Source organism: Epinephelus lanceolatus, chromosome 8, assembly GCF_041903045.1.
Source record: "Epinephelus lanceolatus isolate andai-2023 chromosome 8, ASM4190304v1, whole genome shotgun sequence".
NCBI lineage: Eukaryota > Metazoa > Chordata > Actinopteri > Perciformes > Serranidae > Epinephelus > Epinephelus lanceolatus.
In genome coordinates, this window is record NC_135741.1 from 4,331,164 (window position 1) to 4,343,261 (window position 12,098).

Genomic DNA, 12,098 nt, shown 5'->3' on the forward strand with positions numbered 1-12,098 from the left:
AATGTGTCAAGAAAACATGTCGCTGCCGTAGCAGAAAAGTTGCCAACAAAAAAAAACCCTTAATGCACACACGAATGCACTCCTGTTAACACACACTAAGCGCCCTGATCAGACACACGCTGCATGAGGCCAAACTAACACACTTTGTACCAAATCACTGTTGCTCTTAAAAACAGAAGCTCTTACAAACAGTGACAGTAAACCTGAGAGCACAGAGCTGTGCAGCACCATCACTTTTCTCTCTTTTTATTTTGTTGAAGTTGCTGATACAAAGGCAACATTGCCTCTGGTGGTTTGACAACACGTTACAGTGATTTTCCTGGAAAACATACAGGCAACTTCTTCAAAAAATGCCAAAATTTGTCTCAAAATGAAGCTTGAGTTGCTGTTAAGGCCGATCAATGTTGCCTCTCGCGTTGCCAATTTTGTTTTTTGCACCCGTTGCAGCTGCAAAACGTTGCTCGTGTCCTGGCTCAGCTTCAGTGCAGTGACTCAACATGTCGTGGGTGGACAAGTGTGTCAATGAGGCAGTAGAAAAGGGTAAATATAAGTTATATACCTTTTTAACGTTTGAAATCGTTGAATGATTTATGCCAAAACTTTCCTGGAAGATTTAAACTCTGTTACAGAGCAAGAAACGAGCAGAACATTAAAACAGATGAGCAGGTGAAACTGAACCAGCTCTCTGTGACTGAGCCGGACGTCAGTGATCAAACAGTAACGCAGCTCATAAACAAATCTTCCCAGCTTCAGAACTGCTGCCAGTGTATCATACGTGTATTGCCTTGTTTTTTGTGTTGATCCTTTTGGTAGTTAAAATATTCCCGTTAGGTGACTTGTCGTGTTTCCTTTCGGCTTTTTCCTTCTGTTCAGAGAACTTTCAGAGAAGATTTGTTATTTGTACAAATGATTTGCCATCAGTTTAAAAGCAAGTTGCCAATGTTTGAATATCTGTTACAGAAATCTCTCTTTTTCTGCCTCTGAATCTCATGGACTCTGATTTCTGCTTTGCCAAGATGAAAAACGCAGATGCACACTACAAGAAATATGAATCTAAACTCATTTACTTCAGATTTGACTCCTGAAGTCATATTTTTCTTACACAAAGTGGAAAAATCACCTCGTGCGTGATGCTTCGTGCAGGGCGACGAACTCTGTGCAAGAAAATTTTAGTTTTTAAACACTGAATTAAATGACGTGTTAGGATGAAACTTTTTTTGCAGTGAAGCTGTCGCCTGTTTAAAGCTGCGATCAGTTTTAGGAGACTGAGTGATAGAAAAGGTTGGTGTATTTTGGTGTTGGGTGTCAGTGGGAAGCACAGCACACAGCGAGCGTGCTCTGCAGAGGCTGGAGGACAGTAGAGTACTTATAGCTTTATTATTAGGTCCTGGGCCTAGCTGATGTAGAATATCAAAAGGGATCAGATTTGGAAGATCGTGGTGAATTAATTAAAAAACATGTTTTTGGTTTTGTTGTATATGTTTGGATATCAATAAAGCATTCCTTTAAATGAAGACTTGGTGTTTGGTTCAAATCTGTTCTTGGAACAAAATAATACTTCACACATCTGTTTCCACACAGACGCATAGGAAAAGGAACAGGCAGATTTTAACTCCAACTTGCAAAAATTTTGATTTCAATGCTGCCACATTTCGGGAACCAGACCTTCATCAAGCACAGATGTAGTTATCAAAACGTATCCGCATTAAAATCATTTTTGCAGGTTAGCAGCATGCAGGAGTTTTTCTACAAGTTGAAAGCTGCAAAAGGTAACTCAGAATTTATAAATGACTTTGATTTGACTTAGTTAAACATGACTGAAGCTAGAAACTGAAGCTACTGTCTTACTTTTTTGTTCTAAAACCTAAATTTAACCAGATATTTTTGTGATTTTCTGATAACATTTTATTTAAATAGATTATAGTCGTGCAGGTGTCAGCCAGGTCTATGTTACAAATTTGATGCGGCCAAAGAAAGAAAACACCTTTTCCTGTGAAGTGAAGTGAATGAGTGGCACAAAGTGACATTTAATGATTTTGGAAGTTTATTTAAAAGGAAAAAACACAACATGGCAGCCATGGGATGCTAAAATAAGATCCTGTATCCTTCCCTCTAGCATCTGACCCAGACCTAAAGGATAACACAGACTGATCAGCCAAAACTGAATTTAGTCCATTTTGGGTCTAATCATGGAAAACGAGTTGTTCTACGGCTGTTATCACACATAATTTGTTCAGTAGACACACTTAACCCCACTTACAAAGTGTCCTGCACGAAAAAGGTAATTCCCTGACCGGGAATCGAACCCGGGCCGCGGCGGTGAGAGCGCCGAATCCTAACCACTAGACCACCAGGGAAGGTCAAGGACAGTGTGTCCCTTTTGAATTATAAAGTCACGATTCACATGGACTATAAACGTATGACTAGTCAGGAGTTTTCAATTCAAGCAGTTAACTGTCAACGATTTTCTGTCAGCGAGCTAATTTTCTGATTCAAAGCGGAAGCTAAAATACACTCTCTTCCTTTATCACGAGATATCGCGAGATTTGATCTCATGTTGTACAAATATACGTATTAAGTTGTCGTGGCCGAGTGGTTAAGGCGATGGACTAGAAATCCATTGGGGTCTCCCCGCGCAGGTTCGAATCCTGCCGACAACGCAATAATGTTTTGTCTGTATCACGCATCTAGTGTTCCTAAAACTCTACCGAGATTTCGTTGAAAGTGTTAAAAATCATATATACAACATATAAAAACAGGGACAAAGCGTTGGGTGGTTTTCATACAAAACGTCACAGCGAACGTAAACAGTAACTCCTACCATGTGAATCTAAATAACTAAAAAATATCTTGACTTCTGTCAAATCTTAAAAGCTCCTGTCGAGGATTCATGCTTAATAAATGATGCACATCTCAGTAAATTTAGTCACACCGATCTAACAAATGACACTTGATCAGCTTTTGTTTTGACAGATGACAAAAGAGGATTTTCAACATGTGTCTATCTGCACACAACTACAGCGAACAAAAACATATGTATGTATGTGCTCCTCTTTACTCATCTATATTTATTCTATTTTTATCTGCACTGCCTCAGGGATGAGGACACTACTGTAATTCATAGATGTGAATTACAGTAGTGTCCTCATCCCTGAGGACACTACTGTAATACACTACTGTAATTCATAGATGTGACCACAGGAGGGCGCTCGATGCACAGTGCTCAGTGTTGGAGACAGTCAGTGAGTGGGCAGAGAGTACAGTAGAGTATATTAACTTAGGTTGAGGTTTGAACCACATCAAAAGTTCAGATCAAAACTTAACTGTATAAATGGAAAAAGATTAAAGAATACAAAAGATTAAAAAGAGTAAAAAAAATTGAAGTAAATACAAAAAGACAACAAAACAACCCAATTAAAAAGGAGGATACCAGAAGTGTTTAACACACACTTTTCTGAGTTAATGAAAGTTAACTTTTTATAGCGGCTCTCACAGGACACCACTGCTACAAACATCTGATGATCTTATGGAATATGTTGTATGATGCTTCACTGCTGATTAAACTACCCAACAGTCAGTGCTGGGAGGGTTACGTTTGAAATTCACTAGGTTACAGATTACTAACTACCCTGTTAAACCGTAATAAGGAATGTAACTATTTTAATTACTTCATCAAAGTAATGTAACTTTCTAACAAATGTTTTAAACCAGGCAATAAAGCTGAAAATTGTCAGAAATAAAATAAAAGGCATTCCTGCATGGTGAATAATTATATTATTTTTCCTCAGTAACTGTTACTGTAACTTTAATTACATGTAACTAGTTAATCCCCAACACTGCCAACAGTTTGGTGGTAAAATGTAACATACACATTAATGCAGCAGTGATATTAATCCCAAACCATCATATATCCTTCTACGACCCCGTGTCCACATGAGGACATCACATTCTGGATTTACTGGACCTCATTATTCATTCTGTTTAACTTAGACCTGTTGTCCTCGTTCATGGACACTTTTTTGTGCCATCTAATAGTAGTAAGACCACAATACAATAATCTGATATAAAAACAAGATGGTAGCCATCTCTGCAAAGTCAAGGAAAAGAGTGGACAAGGTGCAAAACCTGATCACATGTAATGGTTGATGTTTATTTATGATTAAAAATGTTTGTTGTCTGATATGCCATACAAACCTTATGATGCTGTAAGTTTGAAGACATTGGGAATTCATCATCAGGTTGTTGATGAACATTGGGACTTTCTTACTGTCTCATTTGAGGACACTGGGACTTTATTATCGTTGACAATGTTAGTTTTTTTTATACTTATCAGGTCCTACTGATCCCAAATAGCTAGGAGAAATTAAAAATGCATACCAAACAAAAATCCGAGTGTGAGGAGGATATAATATTAAAACACTGACTGTGCAATGACAAGGTTTAATTTACTCCTTCCGCCACTGATAATGACTTTTTTAATTAAACAAATGTAATTACATAGAATAACATTATATACACCAAAATTTGAACATACCAGGGGTTCATGCAAACAGAGGAAAAAATTAAGAGAGGAAAACAAATTAAGAAAAATGATGAAAAAGTCAAAGTACTGTCTCAGTTCATGTGGAATTCATCAAACACAGTAAAGCCTCTTGTTGTGGAGCCATTTTGTTGAAGTCATTGAAAGCAAAGTTCAGTATCTTCTTGTGGATGTGTTAAAATCAGTTCTACAAAGAGAAATATGTCTTTCCCCCTCCTGTCTCACACACACACACACACACACACACACACACACACACTGTGACCATATGGAGCTCACATTGACACACAGCAGTTATCTCCACGCCCCGCCCCCTCACTGTACCTACGTCACCATCCCTCCCTATATAAGCGCGAGCCGTTCTTGTTGCCAACAAGAAACAGCGTTAACATCCGTTCGGACCTTGGAGGGTTACATTTACCCAAAACTTAATTTCAAATGGGCCCCGTCGCCTAGCGTTTACTCCCCCAGCCTCGCCGACTGAGTTGAATTGGGTGCTTCTGAACATCGAGCACGTCTGGGTCCCTAAAAGGTGAGGGTGCCCCCCCCCCCCATGATGCGGGGTGTTAGAAAATGGTGGTGGATGGGGGGCGAGCTAACGATGCTAAGCTAGCTAGCGTGTCCTAATGGCAGCTGTTACAGTCTTTGTTTTGGTTTGTTTTTAACGCAGGAGAATTATCGTCATGTTTTTGAGTTTTTTCTTGTTGTTCAGTTGTTTAATTCTCACAGTACCAACGGTCACATCACAGCTGGTGTCGACACATTCACAGTAACTGCTAATTTTAATACCAACAGACTGTTTTTGTCTTTGTTTGAGAGGTAAAATGTCGTCGTTTTAAGAGGAAGTTTAAGATTTTTACTCTTTTATTCACTACAAAACAGACTTCATGTCTCCATCACAGTCTGCTGGAGATTCTGCTTACACTGTCATTTCTGTCATGTAGCAGAATAACATCAAAATGTCGGTTTGGCGCAGTGACCATCTAATGTAAACAACAGGACCCCTGCAAAACATGGGGCGACGTCACTACAGTGGAGATGTGACCGTGCTGTAACGCTACCAGAAAATATATGGACATATTTTTGAGTTTATAAATGATGTATTTTGGTTGTGAGCAGTTTATGTGCACTTAATGCTCAGTTTATTTGTGTGTTTCTGACTAAAGCCTCGAGCTTGTTGTTTTTCCGGAACACGTAATGGCTGCAGCATGTCCAGCATGTTTTTCTCAGATCCTTTGGGTGACATTTTTTTGCATGCAATCAGTGCTGAAAGGATTAGTTGATTAATTTGATAGTCGATTGACTGATCTCCACAATTTTGTGTAGAAATCAACAGTTCAAGCCATTAATCAAGCAAAACAAACAAACAAAGTGACTGTTGTTTGTGATTTCTGACCTGTTAGAGGATAGGTAATGATAGCTAGATTATTTGATCATGGTAAAAATAATAATTGTAGCCTCATACAAACCGGAATTACAAGGTTATCTGTTCATTTATTTGTCATTTTACAGAAAAAGGATTGCACAATGAAATCGTGTAGCCTCTCAATGCTACACACACATAGAACATATCAAAAATATTAAAATAAGAAGATGAACTAAAACAATAGATTCAGCTACTTATACACAAATGCTCAGAGAGTGGATTAGTTTAAAGATCAGACAACTAGCTGATTTAAAATATATGTATTTTTAAATTAGACCTGAAACGATCCATGTGATTAATCAGCTTGTACATTTGCAGAGAAATAATCTGCATTAAAAATGGTTAAATCATTGGTTTTTCAACGGAGGTGCCAAAAATTAAGTGGTTATATCTTCTCATATGTGAATATATTGCATGTTTCTATAATAGTAAACTGGATATCTTTGGATTTTGGACTGTTGGTTGGACAAAAAAAACATCACAAGTCAACAGGCATCTGCACATGAAGCAGAACTGAAGCAGTAGTTAAAGCCCTGATGTGTGTCGACTATATCGGTTTATCGATACATATTGATTCTGAATATATGAAATGTTTTCAGTGCTCATTTTCTGCAGTATCGACATGCCGATACCAGCTGCGCTTTCTCGCTGTCTTTAATTGTTAACGTTCACTACAGTTATTCTGCTGCATTACAACACTAATAAATGAGACACTGACATGTAACTTAATAATTAGTTGAAGCTATTGTAATGAAACGATCATAATGTCCGGCATTTGTCTGTAAAGGAGTATAAAACATCTCCAGTTCTTTGCTGAGTTAAATGTTCCAGTGTGGTTTTGCTCATACTGTAATTTCCTCTCCAGGTTTCCATCAAGCACAGTGTACAGCGACCAACTACAGTAGAATGGCGGCTATTCCAGCAGGCGGTTCTCTCGTGGCAACCACTGACTACTACCGAAGTGAGTCTCTCTCCTTTTTTTTTATTCCCTTCTCACACCAGTGGTCAAACTGACTCCTCCGTCCTGTCTGGTGACTAACTATTACTCTGCTGATGGATTTACACTGTGCTCCCACTTGATAAGGTCCTTTGAAGTGCTTATGATTTAAATGTAATGAATCACCTAGTTTGTGTTTGAAAAGTCGATGGCTGTTATGTATGGGCTGTGCTCAGGGTGGAAGAATCTGGGGCCTTAAGTGATGCTTTTGTCTTGTAACTAATGGAATATTCCCCCTTCAGCAGTTTGGTGTAATGCTGCGTCAGGCCCGGACAGATTCCAGCCAGACTTGTTTAAGTAGTGGGTGAGGGGGGAGATTACAAAGGTTTTCTCAAGACGACGCCCTTCCAGTGTTCCCTTTTTTGTTTACACATCTACAAAAGCTTTAAGATCTGACGTCATAAGAGGTCTTATCTGTAGCTTCATGAATGCAAGACCATGGTGAGATGGCTACACAGTATGTGCTCTATTAATGTTCCCCAGAGTGCCAGATAGACTTGTAACCTGTCTCAGTGACTCAAATCAGAAGTGTGCGTTGTAACCACAGAGGTGCACCTCAGGCTGGGGTTATATAACAAATAGAAAAACGTCATAGATGTCATGCAAAACGAATAAACCTGTTAGATTTCACCGTGTTAGTTTGATTGAAACTCCTTCTTAAACTCTTATTCTGCTCATTCTCTCCTCCTGCAGGGCGCATCGGCTCTACGTCCAGTAGCAGCTCCTGTGGCAGTTCGGAGTACAGTGGAGAGGTCATCCCTCACCATCCAGGTGTGTGTTTGCATCAGTGAAACAAAGAATCATTTGTTGAGATTAAAAGTTTTTACTCAAAAAACCCTCCAGTTGCACTGCACAATCAGTGTAGAAAAACCTCTTAAACAGAATTGAGACCCTCACAGGAAGTTAAATCTCAGTTAAAAGTAGTGTTAAGTCTGAAGAGGAGGTCGCCTGACAAACACTTTTTCTATTTTCTGAGAACAATATTCAGAAGCTGATTAAAAAATGTCACCATTGATGCGTCTGTCCTACCGTATATAACAGGTTTATCTGAGTCAGCACGAGGTATTACTGGTTCAACACTGATTCTCCAAATTAACTGAGTCAAAGCTACCGCTCAGAGGATTTTGAGTTTGGGGTAATCTGGTCAGAAAATTATGCAAGACAGCTCTCATGTAAATAAATGAGCCATTTAATGGGCTGTGAATTTGGAGAGGACAGTGTGTTCTGCTCAAAAGTCAAAACAGCAACCACAGGAGAGTGTCTTAGGAACTTAGACACATCCTGTGTGCAGTTTGAGCAACATCTCAACATTTATTAACATGAATGAGCACCATACCCTTGCTTACTGATCTGGTGACACTGCTGGCAGAGCTTTGGTTTCTGTAACCTCAGATTGCAGTGGTTGAGTCAGCTGTTGCCTCAGACCACAGTCACCATGGTTGAGTCATCTGGATGTAAACCCAGCTCCAGTCTGATCTGGCTCTTTCTAGTCAAGAGTAGAGAAGTCACTGTCCTCTCAGCATCAGCAACTTCCCATTCAGCTCCTTGGTTAGGATTCAGATGTCAGTATTAACAGGAATAAGAACCGTGTGCGTCAGCCAGCCCCTGGTCCACCAGTTGATATCTCCTGACTGCACCAGTAATCCTGGATCAGCGTCTCAGCGCAGCTTTATTGGAAACCCATCTGGTGACGACGGCAAAGTGCTGCCTCAGGGTTTGTGTCGGCAGGGTCAGCTTTGTAACGGTGTCAGGGTGCTGTTATTTTCACACACACTCATAGACACATACACACACCACAGTGCTGTAAATGAAATTAGGTGAAAGGGGAAATATGGTTGTGTGTGTACGCAGACTGTGCTGCTCACGTGCCTTTCATTACTGTTTATTCCGTCAGTTTTATGAAACTCAATTTGATTGTAATTAACAAAAAATAAATAAAACCATGACTATAAAGATAAAATCGTGGCATTATTCACAGCCAAAAACAACTGAAAAACTATAGGAAAGAGTTTTATTAGTTTTGTAAAGGGGTGGGCGATATGTTGATTATACTCAGTGTATCACGGGTTGATGTTTTAAGCCACTGACATGAGACTAGCATTGGCGTTTCTGTTCTCTCGCTCTTTCGCATGGAAAGACTGCAATGATTTTGTCGCAATTTGCTACCATGGAGCACCAGCGCAACTTGCAAATATTGATATATAACCAGAACAGCTGTGAATTTGTTTCCCACTCATGGTGACTAAATCCTCACGTTTTACAGTGCCGCTGTGACAGTTTAAACTGAACTTTATTATAACAGCCCTTTATTTAACCTCACTAGAACGGCACTTAATTTAACTTTATTAAAACAATTTATTTAGTAGCTTAGTATTTTAGTAGTCTACCATATTGTAGAGGAGACTTGAAAATATTGAGATAAAAATATTCAGATGATTGATTGGTTTATACTTCCTAACCTCTTTTAATTGTCTTTTAAATATAAAAAAAATATAGGAAACTAGTCTCCATTGGAGACTGTCAGACTGTTTCAGCAGAGACCGGTGACTGCTCAGATATACACGTACACAAACAGAATATATACTTTACATATGTCCCTAACTGGCACCATTTCATGTCCTGACCCAGAAACTATTTACAGCACACAGCAGTTGTACTGTATGTAAATGCAGCTGTTGACGGACGCTGCTCGAGGTGTCACATACAGTTTGACGTGGAGCCAAATGCGAGTCCTGAGGGAGGGAAACCTGAGTCACGTCTCCCTCAGAGAGAAACTGAAGAAACACTCGACTCAGCTCAAACAAACGTGTTACACTCTGTCACTGTGATGTTCAGTCTGCTGTCTGTCGTCTGTGTGACTACAGTTTCTGGTAGTTCTCTTCAGCTCATAACGAAGAGCAAAGTAGCTTTAATCTGATGAGGAATTTTAGAAATGAAATAAGCCGTCCTGGAGGGTTTAATGTCACATTAATACACTGTAATACTCACAAACTCCACAGATAGAAATTTGAATTAAATGGACCGTAGGCACTGTGTTACCAGTATAAACATTTCTTCACTATCTGCCTCCACAGGACTCCCCAAGCAGGACTCTGGCCATTGGTGGTCAAGTTTCTTCTTTGGGAAGCAGCCAGGGATGACCCCTCTGACTGAGGAGGCACAGCAGAAGTACGTATCAGAAAACACACTCTCACACACACACACACACACACACACACACACACACCGCTGACTCATCCTCTAATGCTGCCACTGTGTCTTGAATTATTTTAATCCTGGTCATAATCCTTAGTTTCTAAAAATGCCCAGTTGCCACTCTCTCTGACGTCAGTGGAGATTCAACATGGAGCTGCATTCTTCTACTTCTCTAGTCCTTAACTTGTCCAGGCCAGTTTTTTAGAGAAACTGGGGACCAAAAAAAGGCACCCAGTCAGTTGTTCTCCCAGCGCACACACCAAAAATAGTTAATGGCTCCTGGGGTTGCTTTTGGGATGATGTCACGCCATCTAACAACTTTAAAACTAGGGCTTGGCAAGACATTGATAACACTCAGTGTACCACGGCTTGTTCCATGTGGGATGTATAAGATGACAAAATTGTCACACCGTTTTTTGTAAGCCACCAACACAAACATGATGCATCATACACACTCCCACGCCTATCCAGATCTCTCCTTGGTGGCGAGGTGTGTATATTTGTATCTGCAGGGCTTCAGATCATGACCTTTAATGTCAGTGAAGACTCAATCATCCAGGTCATGGTAATCATAAGTGCGATATCGTAGACTTGCTTGAGTATCTGAAGACGTTACACCTTCAGTTCTGACAGACTGTCGCAGAGTCGCAGGCTTTAAACTCAGTGTAGGTGTGAGACCTTACAGAGTCGTTAAGGTCTCAGGGTTGGACCCATCTCACCCTAACGACAGACAAGATGGCCAGCTGGGTCAACAACTCAGATGTGACCTTAATGACTCTGAAACTTTTTAATAAACAAGCTCTATTTTGATGCGTCTCATGCACCCTGGAACCGTAATTATATCAGAAGTACCAAAAAATGTATATTGTGTATTTGAAAATGGTTAGGGGCATTTGGCCCACAGGCCGCAAGTTGAGTATCACTGGTGTAGATATTGAAATCTGTCCAGGTTTAACTGCTTGACCTCAACACACACACACACACCTCTTTGTTAAACAGTAGAAAGAACAGCTTTTCACAGTCTCTCTGTCTCTCTCAGGGCGGGGGTTACAGGTGCAGTAACAAATGGTCAGATCACCTGCGTTGCCAGGGAGATGGTGATGCAACGCCAGGTGAGTGAGAGCAGCGAAGCAGGAAGCCCCACCTCCTCCTGATCCTGCAGTCTCACTCTGACCCACGCCGCACCTCGGGGGGGATTTGAACCAACGACCAACGCTAGGTGACGGGAGGGTGTCCCGTTTACAGCCTTTAGTTTTTTTTTATTCATTGTAGTGACAGGCTGCCTTACTTGTTCCTGTAACCTTGTGTTTTTTTATTGACTACCAAGAAAAAAGAAAAAAGGATTTTAAAAAAAGGACGATAATGCAACTGATAAGCTCCTTTGTGTTCTTTTTTCTTTTTTTTTTTTTTTAACATTTGTACTGTTAAGTGTTTGTTATACTGTGTTTCTTAGACACTGTGGTGCATACACATCCACATGCCTTTGTTAAACATTTTTCACTTTTGTCACCCTGTGATTGCAAATGCAATAAAGTAGACTCTTGCAGCCTAAAGTTCTGTGTTGGGTTCATGTCTCTGTTCTTCTCACACACGTTATGTAAAGCAGAAATGTTCCTTCAGCTTACAATTAGCAATGCAAAAACATGAATTTGAATGTGACAATTTAAGTTCAGCTTGAGTTCAGCATTTGTCCCAGCACACCTACAGCTCACTCTGGTTTAAGAACATGACTGTGTGTCAGCTCTGGTAACAATTTAGTAATGTTCCAAGTGATGTGTCCACAGCTGTTGGTTAAATTGGCCCTATAAGGGCAGTCAGTGTTTGCCAGGGAGTGGCTGACTGGTTTTGTACAGTGCTATTCTAGGAACAGAGTAAACACTGAGAGAACGGTACTTCATGTCTCCCAACTGCTGCTCTGAAGCCAGAGTCTGAGGTTATGC

At 40.2% G+C, this 12,098-nt stretch overlaps 1 protein-coding gene and 2 non-coding genes across 3 annotated transcripts; 2 read left to right on the forward strand and 1 right to left on the reverse strand.

The window, feature by feature from the left end:
• Nucleotides 1-2,285: 2,285 nt before the first annotated feature.
• Nucleotides 2,286-2,357, reverse strand: trnae-cuc (transfer RNA glutamic acid (anticodon CUC)). The gene has a single exon. It is a non-coding gene; the product is annotated as a tRNA-Glu (tRNA).
• A 221-nt stretch (nt 2,358-2,578) lies between these two features.
• trnas-aga (transfer RNA serine (anticodon AGA)) lies at nt 2,579-2,660 on the forward strand. The gene has a single exon. It is a non-coding gene; the product is annotated as a tRNA-Ser (tRNA).
• A 2,251-nt stretch (nt 2,661-4,911) lies between these two features.
• On the forward strand, nt 4,912-11,711 carry ppdpfb (pancreatic progenitor cell differentiation and proliferation factor b). The gene is made up of 5 exons (XM_033629677.2): nt 4,912-5,072; nt 6,832-6,927; nt 7,657-7,734; nt 10,038-10,131; nt 11,198-11,711. Exons 2-5 carry the CDS (start codon nt 6,873-6,875, stop codon nt 11,310-11,312), a joined length of 342 nt encoding a protein of 113 aa, XP_033485568.1. The 5' UTR covers nt 4,912-5,072; nt 6,832-6,872; the 3' UTR covers nt 11,313-11,711.
• The last annotated feature ends 387 nt before the right edge of the window (nt 11,712-12,098 follow it).

Coding starts and splice junctions, on each gene's coding strand:
- ppdpfb (XM_033629677.2), top strand. CDS start 6,873: ATGGCGGCTATTCCAGCAGGCGGTTCTCTCGTGGCAACCACTGACTAC. Junction 6,928..7,656: donor AACCACTGACTACTACCGAA/GTGAGTCTCTCT, acceptor CTCCTCCTGCAG/GGCGCATCGGCTCTACGTCC. Junction 7,735..10,037: donor GGTCATCCCTCACCATCCAG/GTGTGTGTTTGC, acceptor CTGCCTCCACAG/GACTCCCCAAGCAGGACTCT.